Here is a 20,575-nt window from a genome sequence, read left to right as displayed (position 1 = left end):
CAACTAGTGCAGTGAAGCATCCTTTCCCTTAACAGTTTACCCAGACTGCAATCTGTTTGTGAGGCATAGCACTGTAATCCTATTGCAACCGATGACTTTATGAACAGAGCGACACGAGGTTTTTGGTTTTTTTTTTTCAGATGTAACCGAAAGGCCCGTGTAATAACGCTCCTCGCGGGAGGGCTTTGGTGTGGTCAAAGTGTGCATGCCAGAAGTCTGTCAGCTTCCCTACCTTCACGGCTTCGTTTCTCCTATTTACTTCCTCAAATATCACACCCAAAGTGTGAGGGTGCACATAATAAAATGTGTTTACGTCTTATTAACTTATCATTTTCTAACAGCCCTGGTATCTTGATCTTGAGAAGAGGTCCTAGGATAGTCGATCTCTTGGCTTGCATAATTTCCTCTCTATCAACTTCCTTAATAAACACCGAATCTACCTTAGCTTTTTCCCAGTTTCATGGTTAAAAAAAAAAAAAACACAGAACTTAAGATGTTATACTTATTGAGTGGTGCCTTCTGGAAGACTCTCCTTGGCTTGCCCAATCCCCGAGTCTTGCTTTGTCCTGGAGCATTTAATCTTCCAGTTCCGGGAGCCTTGAGTTCTGCACGCACCAGGCATTCACCGAGCACTTACGGAAAACAGCAGTGTGGTAGTCGTGTGGGTTCTGGGTGGTGAGTTGCCCTCCCCCTCAAGAACAGACTAACAGTGGGGCGCCTGGGTGGTTCAGTCGGTTAAGCGTCCGACTTCAGCTCAGGTCACGATCTCGCGGTCCGTGAGTTCGAGCCCCGCGTCGGGCTCTGGGCTGATGGCTCAGAGACTGGAGCCTGCTTCCGATTCTGTGTCTCCCTCTCTCTCTGCCCCTCCCCCGTTCATGCTCTGTCTCTCTCTGTCTCAAAAATAAAAATAAAACATTAAAAAAGTTAAAGAAAAAAAAAGAACAGACTAACAGAAAAGCGGGCTCTCGAATCAATAAATGATATATAATTGCAGAAGTATATTGAGCCTCTTGGGGAGGATTTTTTTCCCCCAGAAGGAAATGAGCCTTGAGCATCCACAGAAAGGAGGGAAAAGACGTGTGGGTTCAGTGAACTACCAAGAGCCTCAGCAAACCCTGCCCCCTTCCCTGCTGCCGAGTGTGAAAGAAACTTCTTTAAGCTCCTACCACATGCCAGGCAGTGTGCACATCCTTTATGTGGATTGTCTCGTTTAATTCCCATAATCCCATTGTATGAAAGACAGACTAGGTGGTTACTTGTCCACAGAGGGCAAACTCAATACCCTTCCTTTACTCCTGTTTTCTGAAATTGCCTGAAAATTAAATTGGGGCGCCTGGGTGGCTCAGTCGGTTAAGCGTCCGACTTCGGCTCAAGTCATGATCTCACAGTTCCATGAGTTCGAGCCCCGCGTCAGGCTCTGTGCTGACAGCTCGGAGCCTGGAGCCTGCTTTGGATTCTGTGTCTCCTTTTCTCTCTGCCCCTCCCCCACTTGTGCTCTGTCTCTCTCTCTCTCAAAAAAAAAAAATTAATAAATAAATGTAAAAAAAATTTTTTTTAAATAGAAATAACACCAATAGTTCTACCTCCAGAGATTACATTTCAGACTCTTTTTAATTGACCTCTTCTCAAGATCAAGATAGGAGGACTGCTAGAAACAGGTTTTTGTATACATATGGCATTAACTGTGCCATTTGTAACCTGATTTTTTATTTATATCATGGGCATCTTTCTATGGTCCTAAGTATGTCTTCCATTATTTATATTATTTCAATGGCCGCATAGGATTCCACTTTTTAGGCAATTTTATTTTAACTGACTCCTGTTGATGGGCATAACTTTAGTGGGGTTTTTTGTTGTTGTTGTTCTTTCCATAGTTTTAAATTTGTTTTAATGTGATTTTTCTCACAGTATATGCCACAGTAAAGTTTCTAAATTTCTTTTTTTATTCAAAATGATTACTGGACTTCATGAGCCTCATAGTAATGAAAATCTAATGCATATATTGTGTTCACTATGGGCTAGGCACTATTACAGATGTTTTATACAAAACTACTTAAAAATTTAATAGAGCATTCCCCTCCCACAACCCTACGAGGTAGATACTGGTACTGTCCTTTTTTTTTTTTTTTTTTTAATGTTTATTTATTTTTGAGAGAGAGAGAGCGCGCGAGCGGGGGAAGGCAGAGAGAGAGGGAGACACGGAATCCAAAGCAGACTCCCGGCTCTGAGCCATCAGCACAGAGCCCGATGCGGGACTCGAATCCCTGAACCGAGAGATCGTAACCTGAGCTGAAGTCGGACGCTTAACCGACTGAGCCCCCCAGGCGCCCCAGATACTACTACTGTCTTCATTTTACCGATGAGGAAACTGAGGTACAGAGAGGTTAAGTGACTTGCCCAATGACACACCACGGGGCCATGGCAGAGTTGGGGTCCCAGCAAAAACAGTTGGCTTCAAAGCCTTTGTTTTTAACCGTATCACTAGTTATGATGTGGACACCAACTCATTTCCAAAGCGTAAGATTCTCAAACCCAATGTGTAAGAAAACAAAAATACAAGCATTCTCTTTGGTTACTTAGAAATAAATGTATCCCTCCTTATGAGATGTGCCATACTTTGCTATTTAGCTTTTAATGGTGATATTCCCCCAGGCCTTGCCGACTCCCTTGAAATAAAATAAAAGCGAGCATGATATTATGTAGAGAGTAGTATAAAATCATCAGCACCTTTCTCCCTAACCCTCCTGACTGTCTTTAACGTGGAACGAAAGTTTGAACAGATCAGATTTCAACACCAGCCTGGCCGCGTTCCCCCCAGCCCCGCTTTCAGAAGCTCTCAGGTTCCCCAACACATGCTTTATTATTCTCTGCATGCTGATTTGACTTTGGTAATCCTTTGCCCTTTGAAAAAGCATTCTTTAGAGCAAATCACTCCCTGAGCCACTAGAAGAAACTGCCCTTCCTCAGCCCCGCCCCTCTAGGCACTGAACGAAAAATAAAAATGACCTGCATTTTGATTGTAGAGAGGAGAAAACCGTTTTCGTGGTTGTAGTGAGAAAACCTCTTCGTCACCAAGATATTATCTCACCGTAAACTCCAGTTTCCAGGTCTGCGATCACATGCCAGCTGGCCATCTTTAGAAAAACCCTAGGGAAAGAGGAAGCTCTGAGTGTCCAGGTTACCTCATTGGTTAGTCCCCTTGGAATTCCCAGAGGAGTTCAGTGACACGGTTGTTGCTATCGCTAGGGTTTAACTGTCATAACAGGAGGACAAGCTGTTTCCAACAACCTGGATATTTGCTGTTGTGTTCAGGCTACTTATGTGACCACTTTCCTACCTGGAAGAGGACATTTCAGATGCTCTCATCTACCCTATGGCAAGTCGTAGTCTATGAAGATAGCACAAAAGACTTAGGAAGGGAAAAGTTTACAAAGCATTTTGCTTTGGTCTGCATGATAATCACTAACTGTATCGGTAACTTCTTCTTGTACCAAATTGATTGGTGCTTTTGGCATGGCGCCTGGCTAGCCACACCGGCTTCTTTTTTATCTCCTTTCTTCTTCCTTTTCAGGGTCTTTGGCTATTGTGCGGTGGGAATTATGTGTTCTCTCTCTCTCTCTCTCTCTCTCTCTCTCTGTCTCTCTCTCTCTATATATATATATAATGAAAATTTTAAAAATCTTTATTTATTTATTTTTGAGAGAGAGAGCGTGAGAGAGCAAACTAGGGGCTGAGAGAGAGAGGGAGGGAGAGGATCCCAAGCATGCTCTGCCATCAACATAACGCCTAAGGCAGGGTTTGAACTCACAAACCATGAGATCGCGGCCTGAGCCAAAGTCAGACATTCAACCGAGAGCCACCCCGGCGCCCCCCACGTGCTCCCTTTAAGAAGCCCACATCTTTCCCTTCTTGGACCACTTAAACTCTGCCTTCCTAAAAGTCTAGAAATCACAGGTAGCTCTATTTACTTTCCTCCCTAGTGTTATAATTTGGCGTTTCCCGATCCTTCCGTCACTTCTGTCTCACCAGCCATGTCCTCCTTGTTGCCCAGAAGTAGGTCAGGATACGAAATTCCCCCTTTCTAGTTCAGCCTTCCTGTTAGCAAGGCAAATAAACAACTTGTCAAATGCTCACTTTGATGGGTCAGAGCAATAAATTCCCTCATCGCTACACAAGGTCAGAATGACCCTCTAGCTTTGGAGATCAAGGCACAGAACACCGGCGTCAGATAAACATGGGCTCAGGAGCTGCTTTACCAGTTAGTGTGTGTTGAATGTTGGGGGTCAACAGGGGTTCTGTTCCCTCCTTCATCTTCCATTTCCAGCACAGCACCTGCTCGTTCTTTTTTCCTGGTGCCTCTCGGGTTTCCTTTTCCCTCTCCTGTCCCATTTTCCCTACCTCAGACAGCCCTTGCTTTTTCGTGCTCTGAATTCTCAAATCTGAACTTTTACTTCTCCTCTCACAGGACTTCCCACACTATACTGGAACCACTCATCACCGTCACCAGCAACGTGAAAATACTGTGAGAACAGAAACTTACCTTTTCTACCTCACTGGTGTGCCCCTGATTCCTCCAATAAGTGGACTCTACCACTGATGGTAGAACAAGTGAATGAATGAATGAATGTATGAATGAGTTGCTACAGCTGCCTCCGGGCTTCTTTCCAGTAACCTTTTCCTACCACCTAAACTACGATCCCGTTCATCACATTCCATTCCTGCTCAGGAATCTACAGCATCTTCCCTATTTCCCCGTGAATTTAAATAATGAGGCTTGGGGTGCCTGGGTGGCTCAGTTGGTTAAATACTCAACTCTTGATTTGAGCTCAGGTCATGATCTCATGGTCTGTGAGTTTGAGCCCCGCATCGGGCTCTGCGCTGACAGCATGGAGCCTGCTTGGGCTTCTCCGTCTCCCTCCCTTTCTCTCTCTCTCTCTCTCTCTCTCTCTCTCTCTCTGCCCTTCCCCTGCTTGCAAGCACATGTACTCTCTCAAATAAATAAATAGTCCCACCCCTTACCCATTCAGCCTTTTCTACTACATCTCCCCTTGTGCTCCTGCTCCGGTCAAGAGGCTTTGCCCATTCCTCTCCATTGTGGCCATACGCAATGAGTCCCCATCTCCTGTCTTAAGGAAAGCTGTTGCCTCCACCTTGGATGCTTTTCTTCTGCCTTCTCATTAAAACAAACTCATCCACAAAGATCTAGCTCAAGTCCTGCCTGCTTCTGTGCAGACCTCTGAACTTTTCTCATCTGTACTGGCCTCTGCCTTCTCTAATCTTCTGTTGGCCTGTAGTTTAATGATTTAGCTATTCTACCTATGGAAGTGTTGTCCACCCACCTGGATGATGATGTCTTTGGGAACAGGAACCATATTTTACAGGTCTTTGCATCCTACATAGCTGCTAGTTTAAGTCTGATTTCCACACCCTGTGTTCTGTTAACACTTCTATCCTGTCAGTATGTGGTCTTTTCCCCCTTTTTTTTCTTTAAGTTGGCTATATATAGAGAGAGGTAGCCTAATTAAATAGCTTCTGAACAATCCTTAGATTATCTTATTCTGTTTTAAGGGATTTGTTTTCTATCTCTACAATGCACGAAGGCGTATTCAACAGCTCCTTGATCCCCTATCTCGCCTACCCTGTCCAACATTGAGCACCCCATGTGCCTGGTAGGCATGTTGGATAATCTCCAACATCAAGCTTTCCATGTCTAAGTGTAATTGAGTGGCTGATGAGCAATCCGCAGAGATGCTTGAGCCACCAAAAGATTTTTGTACAAACTCAGTGGATTTGAGCCTATATCACTGTTAATCGCTATGTGAGTCAACGGTTGGTTATAGGTCCTGCCTTGGGCCAATGTCAGAGAGCCGTCCTTTCAGGAAGCAGGGGGATTATGGTCTCCTCTGCCTATAGAGGTTCTTCCATATTTCTGGGAAGTCAGACTAGTCCAGAATGTATAGAAGAGTGGGGGCAGGAACCTTCTTGTCTCTCTTAGGAACCCCAGCCCAGACGAGGGCTTCTCAGCCCTTAACGTGCATATGAATCACATGGAGATCATCTTAAAATGCAGACTCTCAGTAGGCTTGGGGTGGGACTTAAAATTTTGTATTTCAGACAAGCTCCTAGATAATACCAATGCTGATGTTGCTTGGCTGTGGACCACACCACACTTAGATTAACAAGGGCCTGGCATACAGACACCTGTCCACGGGACTTCAGGGAGTGAGAGTCTCGAGAAAGACTTCCATGCACGCTGACATTCATTTCAGCATCTCCTGTAAGAATCTGGCTAAGTGTATCTTTAATTCTTTTTCAAACAGCATATCTAAGTTTTGCAACCATAAACACCAGCCAGGAGAATACATATTTCATGCAGAAAACGATGATGCCGAATTCACAAAAATGTTCACGCTGAACATAAGAAGTAAGTTAAATTGTCAAGAAATTTCACTTTAATCTTATCACTGCTTACTTGTGTATTAACTATGACCAGAAAGAGCTAAGTAAAGGCTTAGAAGGGATGCCATAAGCTATTTTTATATACTGAAGTATGTTGAAATTTTATTTCAAATCTACTGGCTTTGTTGACAGATAGATAGATAGATAGATAGATAGATAGATAGATAGATAATTGTTCTGTGTTCATCTTTGAGGCTAAGATACCTTCTCCCATGTCCTCTCTGAATGTACTTTCTTGTGGTCTCTTATTGACTTTGGTACTTTGAAAGGTCATGTGAAGGAACAGCTAAAAGTCCTATTACCTGACATTTATTTGTTTTAGTAATATTTGTTCCTTTGGCCTATAAAAAGATGCGAGTACATTTCACTGGACTTTTTATAGATGTTTCTCTCCTGAAGCTAAGGATCGTTTTGATTCTTGGAGCTAGAGAGATGAGCACATCTCAGCCGTCTACAGGAGGGGCCTTACATGGGTGGTAGGGCTGTCTGTACAGAAAGTTCCACACAAGGGGCAAAAAAGGGAATAACCAGAGGTCTTGAGTCATCCTGCGTATGAGACGCCTTCCCAGAAGCACAAACTGCTTGGAGTAGATGGGCAACCTAGATGAAGCGAACGCTGAGGCCATTTCTGGAAAGTACCATACCACGTGAGCTGATTTTGCATGTTCTTCTCTACAGGGAAACCTCAGGTGGTAGTCGAGGGATCATCAGCAAGTCAGGCTTCTTGCTCCTCTGATGGGTACCCATTACCATCTTGGATCTGGAAGAAGTGTTCAGACAAGTCTCCCAAGTAATGAGGACATTGGTATCTCTTATGTTGGAAGAACATAAAACTCATACTCTCTCTGGCATACTGACTCTTGCTCATGAATACGATTTAAGAAGAAGTGATGCAGTATTTAAAATGCTTACCTTCCGAGTCAGCTATAATTCTAAATGGTCACAGATTGTCTCTGATAACTTATAACCAAGAAATCTCTTTTAAAGCTCACTAGACAAACCCTAACTTCCAATCTGACGCTAGGCCCCGCCTGTCTAACTTCCCTGCCATTTCTTTTCAGCTGCACAGAGGAAATCACAGAAGGAATTTGGAATAAAACGGCTAACAGAAAAGTGTTTGGACAATGGATATCAAGCAGTACTCTTAACATGAGTGAGGCCGTCAAAGGATTCCTGGTGAAGTGCTGTGCATACAATTCCCTTGGCACGTCTTGTGAAACAATCCTTTTAAACTCATCAGGTACACAGCAGGTGCTCTTGTAAGGAACCACCTTCAGGAATTCCCCACTAGAAGTTAGTCCCTGTTGTTGGCTTTTATTTGGGGAATTTTACAAAAGCGTACAGGTTCAGGTGTGACACAAGTCTTTTTTGAGTCAGGCAAGAATCCCCCACTGAACATAGGCTGGTTTGTAATTTAGGGGCAGAGGGACTTCTCCTTACGTTATTATGACTCATGAGTTATAGTGATGCAGGTAGAACCGTAAACCCCCAGGATAGGAAGTATCTACCAAAAGATCCAACTCTAGAGAAACCAATTTAGTGATTTGGGGTCTCTCCCATTTTCTCTTTTGATGAATCTCTTTATGTTCCTTTAGCCTGCTGTTTTATAATTTCTAGTTTGTTTTTTACAACCCTTCTAACCTAAGCAAGTCTGAAACCTGCCTGCCTACACATAGTGTAAAATCACCAGCATCCCAAAACTAACTTCCCATGCATACGATACCTTCGTACAGAAAACACAAACTTCTTTTTTATTTTATTTTATTTTATTTTATTTTATTTTATTTTATTTTTTATTCTTCAAAAACATTTTTTAAACACTTATTTATTTTTGAGAGACAGAGCAAGACAGAGCACGAGTATAGGAGGGGTGGTGGGCAGGGGTGGGGGGGGGGGGTTGTGGTGGGGCACAGAATCCAAAGCAGGCTCCGGGCTCTGAGCTGTCAGCACAAAGCCCGATGCCGGGCTCGAACTCACAGACCGTGAGATCATGACCTGGGCTGAAGTCAGACGCCTAACCGACTGAGCCACCCAGGCGCCCTTATTTTATTTTATTCTTAAAGTTTATTCATTTATTTTGAGAGAGAAAGAGGGAAAATGCGTGATGGGGGGAAGGGGCAGAGAGAGAGGGAGAGAGAATCCCAAGCAGGCTCTGCACTGTCAGCACCGAGCCCGACATGGCGCTCAGTCTCGCTAACTGTGAGATCGATCTGAGCCGAAACCAAGAGTCAGATACTTAACCAATGGAGCCACCCAGGTGCCCCCTAACTTCTTTCTTTTAATGTCTGACCTGAATATCCTGTGGGTTTAAATAGATGTCGTTGGTATAACCCTAGTACGTGATCTTTAAGAATGGGATTGAAATCATTCAAAATTTTCTAGGAAGGGAACTTGTCCTTTACAGGAACATTGCCCGATTTTCCGTGGGGGGGAGGCGAGTATTTGTCAGGTGCTTGTAAGGACTGCAAAGGATGGCTTCTCAAACAGGATGTGCGAAACTCCAGTGAGCTTCCACTCTATCCAGTTCACTGCTCAGTGATTCTCTTTCCTTTCAGTGCCCTTTGCTTTCATCCAAGACAACATCTTGTTCTATGCGACCCTTGGGCTTTGTCTTCCCTTCATCGCTGTTCTAACCATGCTCATCTGTCACAAGTACAAAAAGGTAAACGCGAAGGTAAAAATCCAGCCCTGTTTCCTATTTCTGAGGAACTGCCTGTTGCTAATGGACCCATTATTTTCATCTCTGAAGCAATTTAGGTACGAAAGCCAGCTGCAAATGGTGCAGGTGACCGGCTCTTTGGATAATGAGTACTTCTACGTTGACTTCAGAGAATATGAATACGATCTCAAGTGGGAGTTTCCAAGAGAAAACTTAGAATTTGGTGAGAATCGAATGGTCCAAACGTTTCCACAGCGTTTCCGTTCTGTCGGAAAGTCTCTAACGTGCCCTCGCCCACCATTATCTTGCAGGGAAGGTCCTGGGATCAGGTGCTTTTGGAAAAGTGATGAATGCGACAGCTTACGGAATTAGTAAAACAGGAGTCTCAATCCAGGTGGCAGTCAAAATGCTGAAAGGTACAGTAAGGTGGAACGGTGCCCACAAAGGTGCGCAAAAATGGGAGGCATCGTCTCCCGCCTCCTCTTCTCCTCGTCCGCAGCATTTTTACGGTTACCGCGTGCCACACTTTCAAGGCTAAGAGGGGACTGGGCTGGGGTTGGTGTCAACCAAGTCGTGAGTCTAAAATCCAAGTCACGAATGCAAAAGTCCACCTCTTCTTCCTCTTCTGGCTTTGTTAGGTGTTTCCAGCTTCAATATTAGGGGGTACTGTTATTACGGGCAGATGTTGTTTCTTACATTGTGACACAGACTCTGGGCAGAAGAACCAACTGAAGCCCTCTGCATTCTCACTTCCCACTTGTGGCTCCCCCGCCATCCCTCCCCCTAGCGTCCTCCGCTCAGCAAGAGCCCTCTGGTTGGCTTTTGCTGCCGCGATCAGCAACCTCCAACAAACGAAGTCTCACGGGCCTCTTTCCTCCTCCCAGTCCGACTGCCTCACAGTCCTTTGCTGGCTCCTCGTCTTCCACCAACTGTTGATGAAGGCTTGCCTCCTTCCTTTGCACCGTGCATGCTCACTACAGGCTACCTCAGTGTCCCCCCCGCCATGGCTCTAGTCTAGGTACCAAGGGTTCTCACAGTTGCTCTCCCTTCTGAGCCTCAGGTTATGTCCAAATGCCTGAGCACCTCAAAAGGTTCTCTAATTTGAACTGAACTCCTCCAACCGTGGCCCTCCATCAACGCTCCCGCTCAGTGATCGGTGCCGAGGGCCAACGACTGGCCAATGACTTCCCCACGGTTGGGCAAACCGGAAACCGAGGCCGCATCCTTGAAACCGGGTCCGTTCTAGCACCCCACAGGCTGCCCCTGCCTGGTATCCTGCCCCGTGTTCCTTGAACCCACCCTCTTCTCACCTCCCTACCACCCCGGACCAAACCTCTCTCTTCAGAATGGCTGCAGCGGCCCTCCAGGCAGGCCCTACGGGCTCCTTCTGGATTCTCAGTGTTGAGGCCCAAGTGCCGGTTATGGAATGCAAAGCAGACCGGTTTCCCCACTTAGCACTTCCCGGTGCTTCTTCGGGATTGCTCCCGAAGGAGTCTCCACAGCCCTGCAGCGTCTGGCTGCCCTCCTCCCCACCTCACCCTCCCCACCTCACGCTCACTGGGAGGCTGCCTGCTTTCGGTTCCTCCAGAGCACCGTGCTCCCTCCCCATCCCAGGGCCTATGTGCAGGCTGATCCCTCTGCCCACCCTTCCCCTTTCACGTGGTTCTCTCCCACTCCTCCTTTAGATCTCAGCAGAAATATCACTTCCTCAGAGAAGCCTTCTCTCACACCACAGAGATCAAGTTCCTTGCTGTAAGTTAGCTCTCCGTAGGCCTTCTTCCTCATGCAATGTATCACAGTGGGGATGACATATTTGCTCAATTACTCCATTAATGTCTCATCTGCCACATTGGTCCGTAAGGCGCGTGAGGGCCAGGGTTGTATCTGTTCTGCTGTGTTTTCTTTTATTTGGATCTTTGCCCGTTCTGTTACTTCAGTGTGGAATGTTCTCCCTCCCTTCCCACTGTGAATTCGCCTGGTCATCTCTTATCTTACCTCAGGCATTCGGGGTCCCCTTCCACCCCCCTCCAAGGCTAGGTTAGGCGTCCCTCTTGGGTGACCCCACAGCCCCCTTCTATTCATTTGCCACTTCGCATTTACCACACTGGGTTGTAATTGTTTATTTACTCGTCTCCCTTTTTCAGGAGACTCTAACCTCCAAGAAGACAGGGCTGTGTCTTTTGGCTATCATTCCTTCCCCCATCGCTTGGCACATCGCCTCATACACAGCAGGCATTCAATAAATACTTGTTGAAGGGGTGAAGGAGTGAATGAATGGATAAGAATGAATGAAAGTCAGGTCACGGGGTATGAAAGTGCTCTGGCAAAGTTAAGCACACCATAAAAGATATTATTTTGGTCGTGACGGGCAAGCCATGGGGATTTGAAAGCTACAGATCCCTATAAAACATGAAACAGAAGACACAAGGTACTAGGGGATCCCAGTGCTCACAGTGGAGAATCTCACTCCCACTCCCAGTGAGAGAACCCTGACAGCTCACTAAATCAAGATGGATGGCATCAGTGCTCTGGAAAAGCTACCATACAGGCTAGGATGTCTCCCAAGACAAAGCGATGACACCTGGAAATACCTAGTCAACTCTTCACTGAATGTAAAGAAAAGTTACCGCGTCTATAAGAAAGAAGGTGTTACCAGTGGAGTGGGTGCCTGGTGCCTGATACCTGGAGAGGGAAGTCCAAAGACCCTGCCCCTGCTTCTAGGGCTCCAGCACCCTCCCGGGCAAGGGTGCCCCAACCAACCTGGGCACATCAGTCTCATTGACGTGAGACCTGGGAGTTTATCAGTAACTACCCTTACGCTATGCTTCTAAGCAAGATTATGAGGATAATTTGCCGAGCTATCTAGACTTATCTCCAGGGGGGAGAATGCATTGTCCAATGGATGCATTCTAGCCTTTTTGGTAGCTCTCATGATCAGTTAATGAGTCTCTCGAGAACTTGGTTAGTGGGAACTGGTCTCTTTGACCTTCTCACCATTGGACCTGTTGACACATACGAGGTTTTAGACCTGAGGACCGTGAACTGGAGCCAGCCACCCTTGCCGACATTCCTGTCCTGTCTCTCCATGCCCAACAAATCCAAGAGTCAAAACAATGAAAAAAAGTTACGTTTCTCCCTTCAGCATACTTCCGAACTTTTTCATGTATTTTGTTTTGTTGTATTTCGGTTTTTTGAGGGTCCGCTAGAAAGATTTCTATTTTTGGTGGGTAGAGGAACGTCCAGGGGAAAGGCTCGTTATTAGGCTTAACTTTTATACCGCAATCTTTGAAACTCTGCCTTCAACACAAGCTCTTATTACTTAACAATCGCGGACCATTTTACGCATTACGGTTTTTCATGCAAATTCGAACTGGAGAAAGTTTTCGTTTATTAAATGACCTAAAGTACCTATTTTTCTTTAGCCTTACATTTTGTACGCTTTTCCGTTGACAGAAAAAGCAGACAGTTCCGAAAGAGAGGCTCTCATGTCCGAACTCAAAATGATGAGTCACCTGGGAAACCATGAGAACATCGTAAATCTGCTGGGGGCCTGCACGCTGTCAGGTAATCAGTTCCTACTAAAAACATCTCATCAAAAATATTTCAGCTTGAAGACCCAGAGGACACCTGTTCCCATTTTCTCCTCTTTCCTCAGTCACAGTGTGGGTCCCCAAACCCAAGTGGAATTAGACGTTGAACCCTCTGAAATCAGATAGGTCAGTATAGAGAAGGCCTCTCTGTACGGGGAGACGCCACATAATTTTCACCTATTCGAAAACAGCAACAGCACTGCGGGTACACGTTGTGGTATCTCATTCTCCTTGCTCAGATGGAGCTTCTCCCCCGGCCGTGAAACTGGCCTAAACGCAGTGGCGAGAATGGCCGCAGAGCCTGGCCCCTGCCCTGTTTGGGTGGCTTCAAATAAAGCACAGCTAAGGCAGGCTTTCAGACTTCGTTTTCCCAGAATTCAACGGAGCACGCGCTCTGATTCACTCCTGCTTAGAAATACCCGAAGGACGGGGAGGCACGTGCGTGGCTCCGTCGGGTAAGTGTCCAACTCTCGATTTTGGCTCAGGCCACGATCTCACGGTTTGTGGGATCGAGCCCCGCATCGGGCTCCACACTGAGCGTGGAGCCTGCTTGGGATTCTCTCTCTCTCCCTTTCTCTCTGCCCCTCCCCTGCACATGCTTTCTCTCTCTGTCTCTCAAAATAAATAAATAAGCATTAAAAAAAGAAAAGAAACGCCTGAAGGATGTGCTCAAGCGTCCTTCCTTCTGGGACTGGGACCAAAAAATGGGAAACAGAGAAAATGGATCCGAGAGGATGCTTGTGATGTATTTCTCCCTCCTCAGGCAAATGGCAAATCGGCATATATTTGCCAAGTGCTCACAGTGCAGCTGGCATATTATTCCCAGTTGCAAACTGGAGAATCCAAGTGGCCGGTAGTTATTGACGAGGCAACAGGTGCAACCAGCACCCACGCAGAAGGCAAGACGATACCGCGTTCCAAAGGAGTTAGAGCAAAAAGCTGGAATTGAATTGTACGGGAAGAGATAAGCTCAAGGGTGCTGGCTGGCTCAGTCGGTGGAGCCGATCAAGTGCGACTTGATCTCGGGGTTGTGAGTTCGAGTCCCACGTTGGGTATAGAGATTACTTTAAAAAAAAAAACTTAAAAAAAAAAGAAGAAGAGATAAGCTCAAAGCTGAACTCTCCCAAAGTCAGGGGAGAAGTAGGCTCTCTTAGATTATGTTGTCTGCCACACAGACATCTGAAAAAGTTATTTGGTATTTGTATGCCTGTAATGAAAACTCTATTTCAGGACCAGTTTACTTGATTTTTGAATACTGTTGCTATGGTGATCTTCTCAACTACCTAAGAAATAAGAGAGAAAAATTTCACAGGACGTGGACGGAGATTTTCAAGGAGCACAATTTCAGTTTTTACCCTGCTTTCCAATCATACCCAAATTCCAGGTAAGAGACGGGGTCAAGGTTTCACAATTATATGTCATAGAACACAGACAAAATATGATGGTTAAACACCCCCCGCTGGCCAGTCTCCGAAGGCCGTAGTCCGGCATTGTGTGCTCTGTGGGTTCTAAGATCTAGAAAGGCCACTTATCTTCGCTATAGTTTTCTCTGCTGATTGGAACAATGAGACCTTTCGCTTTCCCGTGGTGCAGGGACTGTAGCTGTCTCTGTCCACCTGTGCCGGAATCACACCCCTGGACCCAGGCTCAGTTTTGGGAAGAGTGCATTATTCTGTCTTTCCCGTCTGCTGGATGACACGTAGATCCCAGTTGAAAGAATGAATGCTTTTTCCAAAGCCCTCCACGTACTCATTGAGAGTAGTTCAGGTCTTGGGCCTTTTGCTCTGAACTCAAAAATTGGATTTTCAAAAATTAGAACGGATCAATTGACGTAATGTGATGGGGGCAAAATTAAGAAGCGGTAACATTTGTCCCTGTGCCCCCCGTTGTATATTCTGCCATCCATGGGGAGCCTGTGTGATTCTCAGTCCTGTTGAGATTTCTTGTAGTGTGTATAAACGAGGGCTATAGGAGTTTGGTGATCCTTTGGTCCTCATCCTTGGGAATTTCTTGCTAATTACTTGAACATCGTGTAACACCTTTCTCTGAGGCGTTCTTCATAGAATGATTCCTCAGTCCACAGTGCATTCCTGTGTCCTTGCCATATGCGGAATCTCCCTTATTCTAAAGGCACAATCGTCAGAGACTTTTGTCTTTACTGCGCGACTTTTGGAGGGTGCGTTTGAGATTCCAGCCTTGATTTCTAAGTGTGTAGCTTTCAGTGCACGCCTTTGGCCTTCTAAGGTCTGAGACGGGGACCTGGCGTCTTAAAGCCGGGAGGCCCCATGGAGGTCCCCAGGGGCGTCTTTGTGCGTTTGCCCTTAACCGATTGATACCCGTCACCCCAATCTTGTCTTCCACACTCGTCTCTCAGTTCATATTCGAAAACTGAGAAAATTCCATAATGTCATCTGTATTCTAGAATAGAGTCTCTTAGTGAGTCGGATGTGTGTGATCAGCACCCCATGGTTAGTAACAACTAATCCTGCTCAACAGGGCCTTTGATTCATTCTGGTCACTGGGATATTAAATCCACTGAAGCAATTGAGGGGTATTTGTGGTCTGAAAGGATGCCATTTTCCAGAGATAGGGAAATTGTAAATTGGGGTGGAATTGTACGCGGGAATAAATGGCATCCTTGTATACAATGCGCACAGAATTCCTCGGTGAAGAATTTTACATTATAACCATAAAAGAGATGATCGATGTTACTATTTATTAATTTCACGGGAAAGGGAAATGAGCTTTATTTACAAAGACCAGCTTGAGGACAGAAGGATGGTAAAACACTTAGAAGTCTTTATGGAAAATCCGTATTACATGAGTTTTTGTAGGGAAAGTGAGCTTTAAAATTTTTTTTTTACATTTATTTATTTTTTTTAAATTTTTTTTTAACGTTTTATTTATTTTTGAGACAGAGAGAGACAGAGCATGAATGGGGGAGGGGCAGAGAGAGAGGGAGACACAGAACCGGAAGCAGGCTCCAGGCTCTGAGCCATCAGCCCAGAGCCTGACGCGGGGCTCGAACTCACGGACCGCGAGATCGTGACCTGGCTGAAATCGGACGCTTAACCGACTGCGCCACCCAGGCGCCCCACATTTATTTATTTTTGAGAAGCAGAGTGAGACAAAGCATGAGCAGGGGAGGGGCAGAGAGAGAAGGAGACACAGACTCCAAAGCAGGCTCCAGGCTCCGAGCTGTCAGCACAGAGCCCGGCGCGGGGCTCAAACCCACGAACCGCGAGATCATGACCTGAGCTGAAGTCGGACGCTCAACCGACTGAGCCACCCAGGCACCCCAGGGAAAGTGAGCTTTTAGAAACAGAAGAGGCCCGAGTCCTAATTGTACGTTTTGTGAGCTTCGTGATTTCAGCAAATCACATTTATCTCACCAAGTCTTTTGTGAAATGTGCCTCTCACACCCAGCTTGTCGCGTTGTGGCAAGGACGGAATGAGGTCCTCTTTGAACTGTAAGGACGTTACACAGAGAGTGGGGATCACTCCTCTCCTAGTGAGACTTGGCAAGCCCAATTAATTCCACACGTGTTTTTAATGCCCACATGCGTGAAAAATGGACCAATAGATGCTGTGCTTTTTGTTTAAATTTTTTTTTTCAACGTTTATTTATTTTTGGGACAGAGAGAGACAGAGCATGAACGGGGGAGGGGCAGAGAGAAAGGGAGACACAGAATCAGAAACAGGCTCCAGGCTCTGAGCCATCAGCCCAGAGCCTGACGCGGGGCTCGAACCCACGGACCTCAAGATCGTGACCTGGCTGAAGTCGGACGCTTAACCGACTGCGCCACCCAGGCGCCCCTGTGCTTTTTGTTTAAAAGCCCATTTATAACTGGAACTCATTTCTTTGATGAATTGTAATTTTTTTAAAATATAATGTCTACTCAGAAGAAGAACATAAATAACGAAATAATTTTTTTTAATAGCATGCCTGGTTCAAGAGAAGTTCAGATACGCCAGGACTTGGATCACATCTCAGGGTTCAACGGGAACTCATTTCAATCTGAAGGTAATATTTTATTCTAATTAGTAGCACCTTACAACAGAAATGGATACAGGAATTCTGTTAGCTATTTTTTAAAAGTTTGTAAACGCGAAACACGATTTTCTTTGCTAGTGTCATTTGTAGGCCTTATGAGTGCATATTTGCTCTAAAGGTGGTGAAAAGCCAATGGTTCGTATATTGTGCATTTTACGTCGTTATGCAGCTAATAAACACTGAGGGCCGTCTTATTTGGTCAGGTGGTTCTTTTTAAAGTCATACATTTATTAGGGCCACCGAGTACTGATAAGTGGAAAAATGATGAGTTCTGGAGTCAGACAGAAGTTGGGTTGACCTTGGGGTTCCTTCACTTCCTGGCTGGAAGACTGGATGAATTATGTCACCATCTGAGCCACAACTTTGTCATCTGTCAAGTAGGCCCAATAATACTTTTCTCATAGGACCAGCAGAAGGATTAAATGGAACAACAGTAAAATGAGGTACAGCTTTTGGCATAGATGGGTTAGCCCCAACGCCACCAGAGACGTGCGGTGATAGCTTCTTTCTGCAGTCTGGGTGCCCCAGCTCACTGTGACTTTAATAACTGCCCGTGGAGCTTTACTGGGACAACTTCATAGACTCTGGAAAACATGAGGACCCGTTCTGTCTTACAGATGAAATCGAATATGAAAACCAAAAGAGGCTGGAAGAAGAAGAGGACTTGAACGTGCTGACATTTGAAGATCTTCTCTGCTTCGCCTATCAAGTTGCCAAGGGAATGGAATTTCTGGAATTTAAGTCGGTAAGCGCCTTGTGAAGAAGAAACTAACACAGCAAGATAATCTGGGAAACGAGATGTGCTTTCCCTTTTCTGGTTTGTTTTAACTCGTATCCCTTAAAGTCTCGCCCCTCCCCACCCCCAACCACCACACCCTTCACTGTTGGAGCCGCCTAGATGCTTCTTCCCACCAGCTCTTGACGAATTACAGTTATGAAGGCCCCGGGATCCCTTATTAGATAATGGTTATCGCAGCCCTCCCAGGCTGTCCAAAGTCCCCTGAAACTTCCAGATAGGCGGTCAAAGCGAGGTGTACAGAGTCAGTCCTTCCTTGGACGGTCAGTTCAGGTTGTTCAGGCATTTGGCCCTGGGTAACTGGAGGCTCAAATACCATGCACCGTGCTTGTGGGGCCAGCCCGTCCCCCGCCCTGCCCACCTCCGCCTTTGCCTTCTCTGCAGCGCCCTGCTGCGGGCCAGCACCGTTCCTGGGCCCTCCCGGCTTCCTCTGCCGCTAATCCCAGATCCAGGCCGTGGATCCTGCCACAAACCACGGTTTCTATCTCCACTTTGCATTCTTTCTGTAACCGGCTTTCAGTCCTGTTCTCTGACATTTCAAATGTCTCCTGCCTGTAAGCAGATGAAAGCCGCCTCCTCTAGCCCTGAATTTGGAGAGAAGGCTTTCAACTGTAGTTTTTTCTTTAAAAAAATTACTTTCTGGGGCTGTGGGGAAGAGGGGAGAGTGGGTGATGGGCCCTGAGGAGGGCGCTCGTACGTAAGCGACGAACCACGGGAACCTACCCCAAAAACCAAGAGCACAGTTTACCTACTGTATGTTAGACAACTTGACAATGAATTATGCTTCAAAAAAGTACTTGCTGTAATAAGATGTTATAGGTCGAGTCTATCTCAGTTTTAAAAAGATTAACGTGAAATAAATCTACAGCTTTGAAGACCAGGAAAAAGTGGTCTTCATAATAGTAACCAAACCTGTGAAGCACCTTGAGATAAGCAGAACCAGAAATCTGCAAGATCCCCGTGAATAAGCCCGTGAGACATTATTCAATGGCAGGAGGAAGACCTGAATGAGCTTCACCGGGTTCATGTAGGAGAGACTCTGCGTTTACCAGAAACGTCGGCTCTGTCCAAGTTAATCTGTATGTTTAACGCAACTCCAGTTAGACGCTCAGGGGTTTTGTTTTGTTTTCCTCATGCGTATTGAAAGGGCACGTGACCTTCTTGGCTCGTCTTTTCCAAATGTGGGCATCCTTGCTCGATAGTTTAAAAAAAAAAAAATCCCATCTTGTAATATTTTCCCACCCCTCCTCTCTGAGGCCCGTTCTTCTCTTCATCTTCCCCATTGGCTGTTGGACTCCCCTTGTCTCAAGAGTACGGATAGTTGCTTTATTTGTAGTCCACCTACGCGGCCACAGTAGGGCTTCCGTGTCTTTGTGGACCTTGGAGGGCATCTAGCTTGATTGCCTGTCCTTAAGTAAATACTCAAACTTCTCACAACTGGAGGTCAAGGGGCACTGCTTTTTTCCCCCTCTGGGCTTGTTATAATAAGAATTTTCTGAGGACTGTCCACTTTCTTAGACCCTGTCCCGTTGTTTTCACTTCAGGCCCTCTCCTCTGCATCGGTCTGTCCTTTCTCCCTCCGTCTCTGGTTGCTCCTCAGTTTCCCCGTAGGTTCCGTGACCCCATCAAACGTTACTTGAGCCCTGGGGCACCGTGCTAGGTGCTGAAATAGAGTCAGCTCTTATCCCTGACAGGGGAGAAAGAGACAAGCAGACGTGCAAATCGAAGATGACACTGGAGTGTGGTAAATATTCACGTTCCAGTAAGTCCTGGGGACCCAGGCGAGGCACAGGCAAGTCAGACCCGGGGGGAGGGGAGGCGGTGCAGGAAAAGCTTGTGGAAGGAGCCCAGGCTTGGGCTAGAGGAGATGTTTGAGGCAAAGGAAAACCAGCAGGGAACATGGGATCGGGCAGGGAACATGAAATCAGGAGGAAGTCCACTGAGAAAGGTCATGAGTTGAATGTGTGGCATAGTGAGGTCTCTTGGGCAGCAAAGTAGGGTCCTGACCCAGTAGATTTTTGCCTATCCCTATCTGAAGCTCAAGAGAAATGTTTGGGGGGGCGCCTGGGTGGCTCAATCAGTTGGGCGTCCGACTTCGGCTCCGGTCATGATCTCACAGTGTGTGAGTTCGAGCCCTGCGTCGGGCTCTATGCTGACAGCTCGGAACCTGGAGCCCGCTTCGGATTCTGTGTCTCCCCCTCTCTCTGCCCCTCCCCTGCTCATGCTCTGTCTCTGTCTCTGTCTCAATAATGAATAAATGTTAAAAAAATGTTAAAGAAAAAGAAGAGACATGTTTGGGTTGGAAATTGAGGTTTGGGTGATGGCGGTTGCCTCCCTAGGTTTGGACGAAGCGGCTGGGGGGTGGGGGGATGTGGACCGAGAGGGGGCAGCGCTGGGGAATGAGAGCAGGCTTGCATGGGGCCGTGGGAAGAAACAGGTTCCTCCAGGGGCCAGTGAACGGGCCAGATTCACAGAAGGAAGGTCGTGAAGAAGGAGGGGCTGCCGAACAGGGCCAGTTACCGCTGGAAGGTCAGCGCAGAGCTCTGCTGGGCTGGGCTGGGCTGTGCACCGCAGGGCTCGGCCAAAGCAGTTGGCAGGCGTTGGGGAAGAGGAAGGCAGGTTGCAGGGGCCCGGTAGTGACATGGGCGCAAAGGACCGTGCTCTCAGAACACCGGCTAGGGAGGAAGGAGAGCTAGAGGGATTTGAGTCTGTTGGGTTTTTGCTTTTATTTTTCCAAGGTTGAAGAGAGAGAGCCCCTTTGGCCCTTTACTCCTTAGTGCCCTGTTCCTTTGAATACCTTCTTTCTTAGAGTTAATTCTCTTGCCGGACCACTCGGGTTCCTGTCTTGTCATCTCTCAACCCAGGGGCTCCCCACTGCGCTTCAGTCCTCCTTCCCAAACTTATTGTTTTCATATCTTCCAACTATTTTCTTTGCCAGTACTCTCGCTGTCGAGAGCACCGGTCAGGAAAGAGGTCGTTTTCTCCGCCCCGCAGTTAAGAGTGCTGGAAGTCCCTCT

General features: G+C 46.5%; 1 protein-coding gene across 2 annotated transcripts in view; it reads left to right on the top strand.

The window, feature by feature from the left end:
- FLT3 (fms related receptor tyrosine kinase 3) overlaps positions 1 to 20,575 on the top strand; it is a 126,124-nt gene that overhangs the window by 92,199 nt on the left and 13,350 nt on the right. For both annotated transcript variants that reach the window (XM_047876134.1, XM_047876125.1), the window contains exons 10-19: positions 6,321 to 6,424; positions 7,138 to 7,249; positions 7,521 to 7,699; positions 9,015 to 9,121; positions 9,209 to 9,341; positions 9,430 to 9,534; positions 12,572 to 12,682; positions 13,939 to 14,092; positions 16,650 to 16,732; positions 17,380 to 17,507. In XM_047876134.1, the coding sequence (XP_047732090.1) occupies positions 6,321 to 6,424; positions 7,138 to 7,249; positions 7,521 to 7,699; positions 9,015 to 9,121; positions 9,209 to 9,341; positions 9,430 to 9,534; positions 12,572 to 12,682; positions 13,939 to 14,092; positions 16,650 to 16,732; positions 17,380 to 17,507 (1,216 nt within the window). The remainder of the gene's footprint in view (positions 1 to 6,320; positions 6,425 to 7,137; positions 7,250 to 7,520; positions 7,700 to 9,014; positions 9,122 to 9,208; positions 9,342 to 9,429; positions 9,535 to 12,571; positions 12,683 to 13,938; positions 14,093 to 16,649; positions 16,733 to 17,379; positions 17,508 to 20,575) is intronic.

This window comes from Prionailurus viverrinus, chromosome A1 (assembly GCF_022837055.1).
Source record: "Prionailurus viverrinus isolate Anna chromosome A1, UM_Priviv_1.0, whole genome shotgun sequence".
Classification (NCBI taxonomy): domain Eukaryota; kingdom Metazoa; phylum Chordata; class Mammalia; order Carnivora; family Felidae; genus Prionailurus; species Prionailurus viverrinus.
This window is presented reverse-complemented; position numbering and strand designations above follow the sequence as displayed.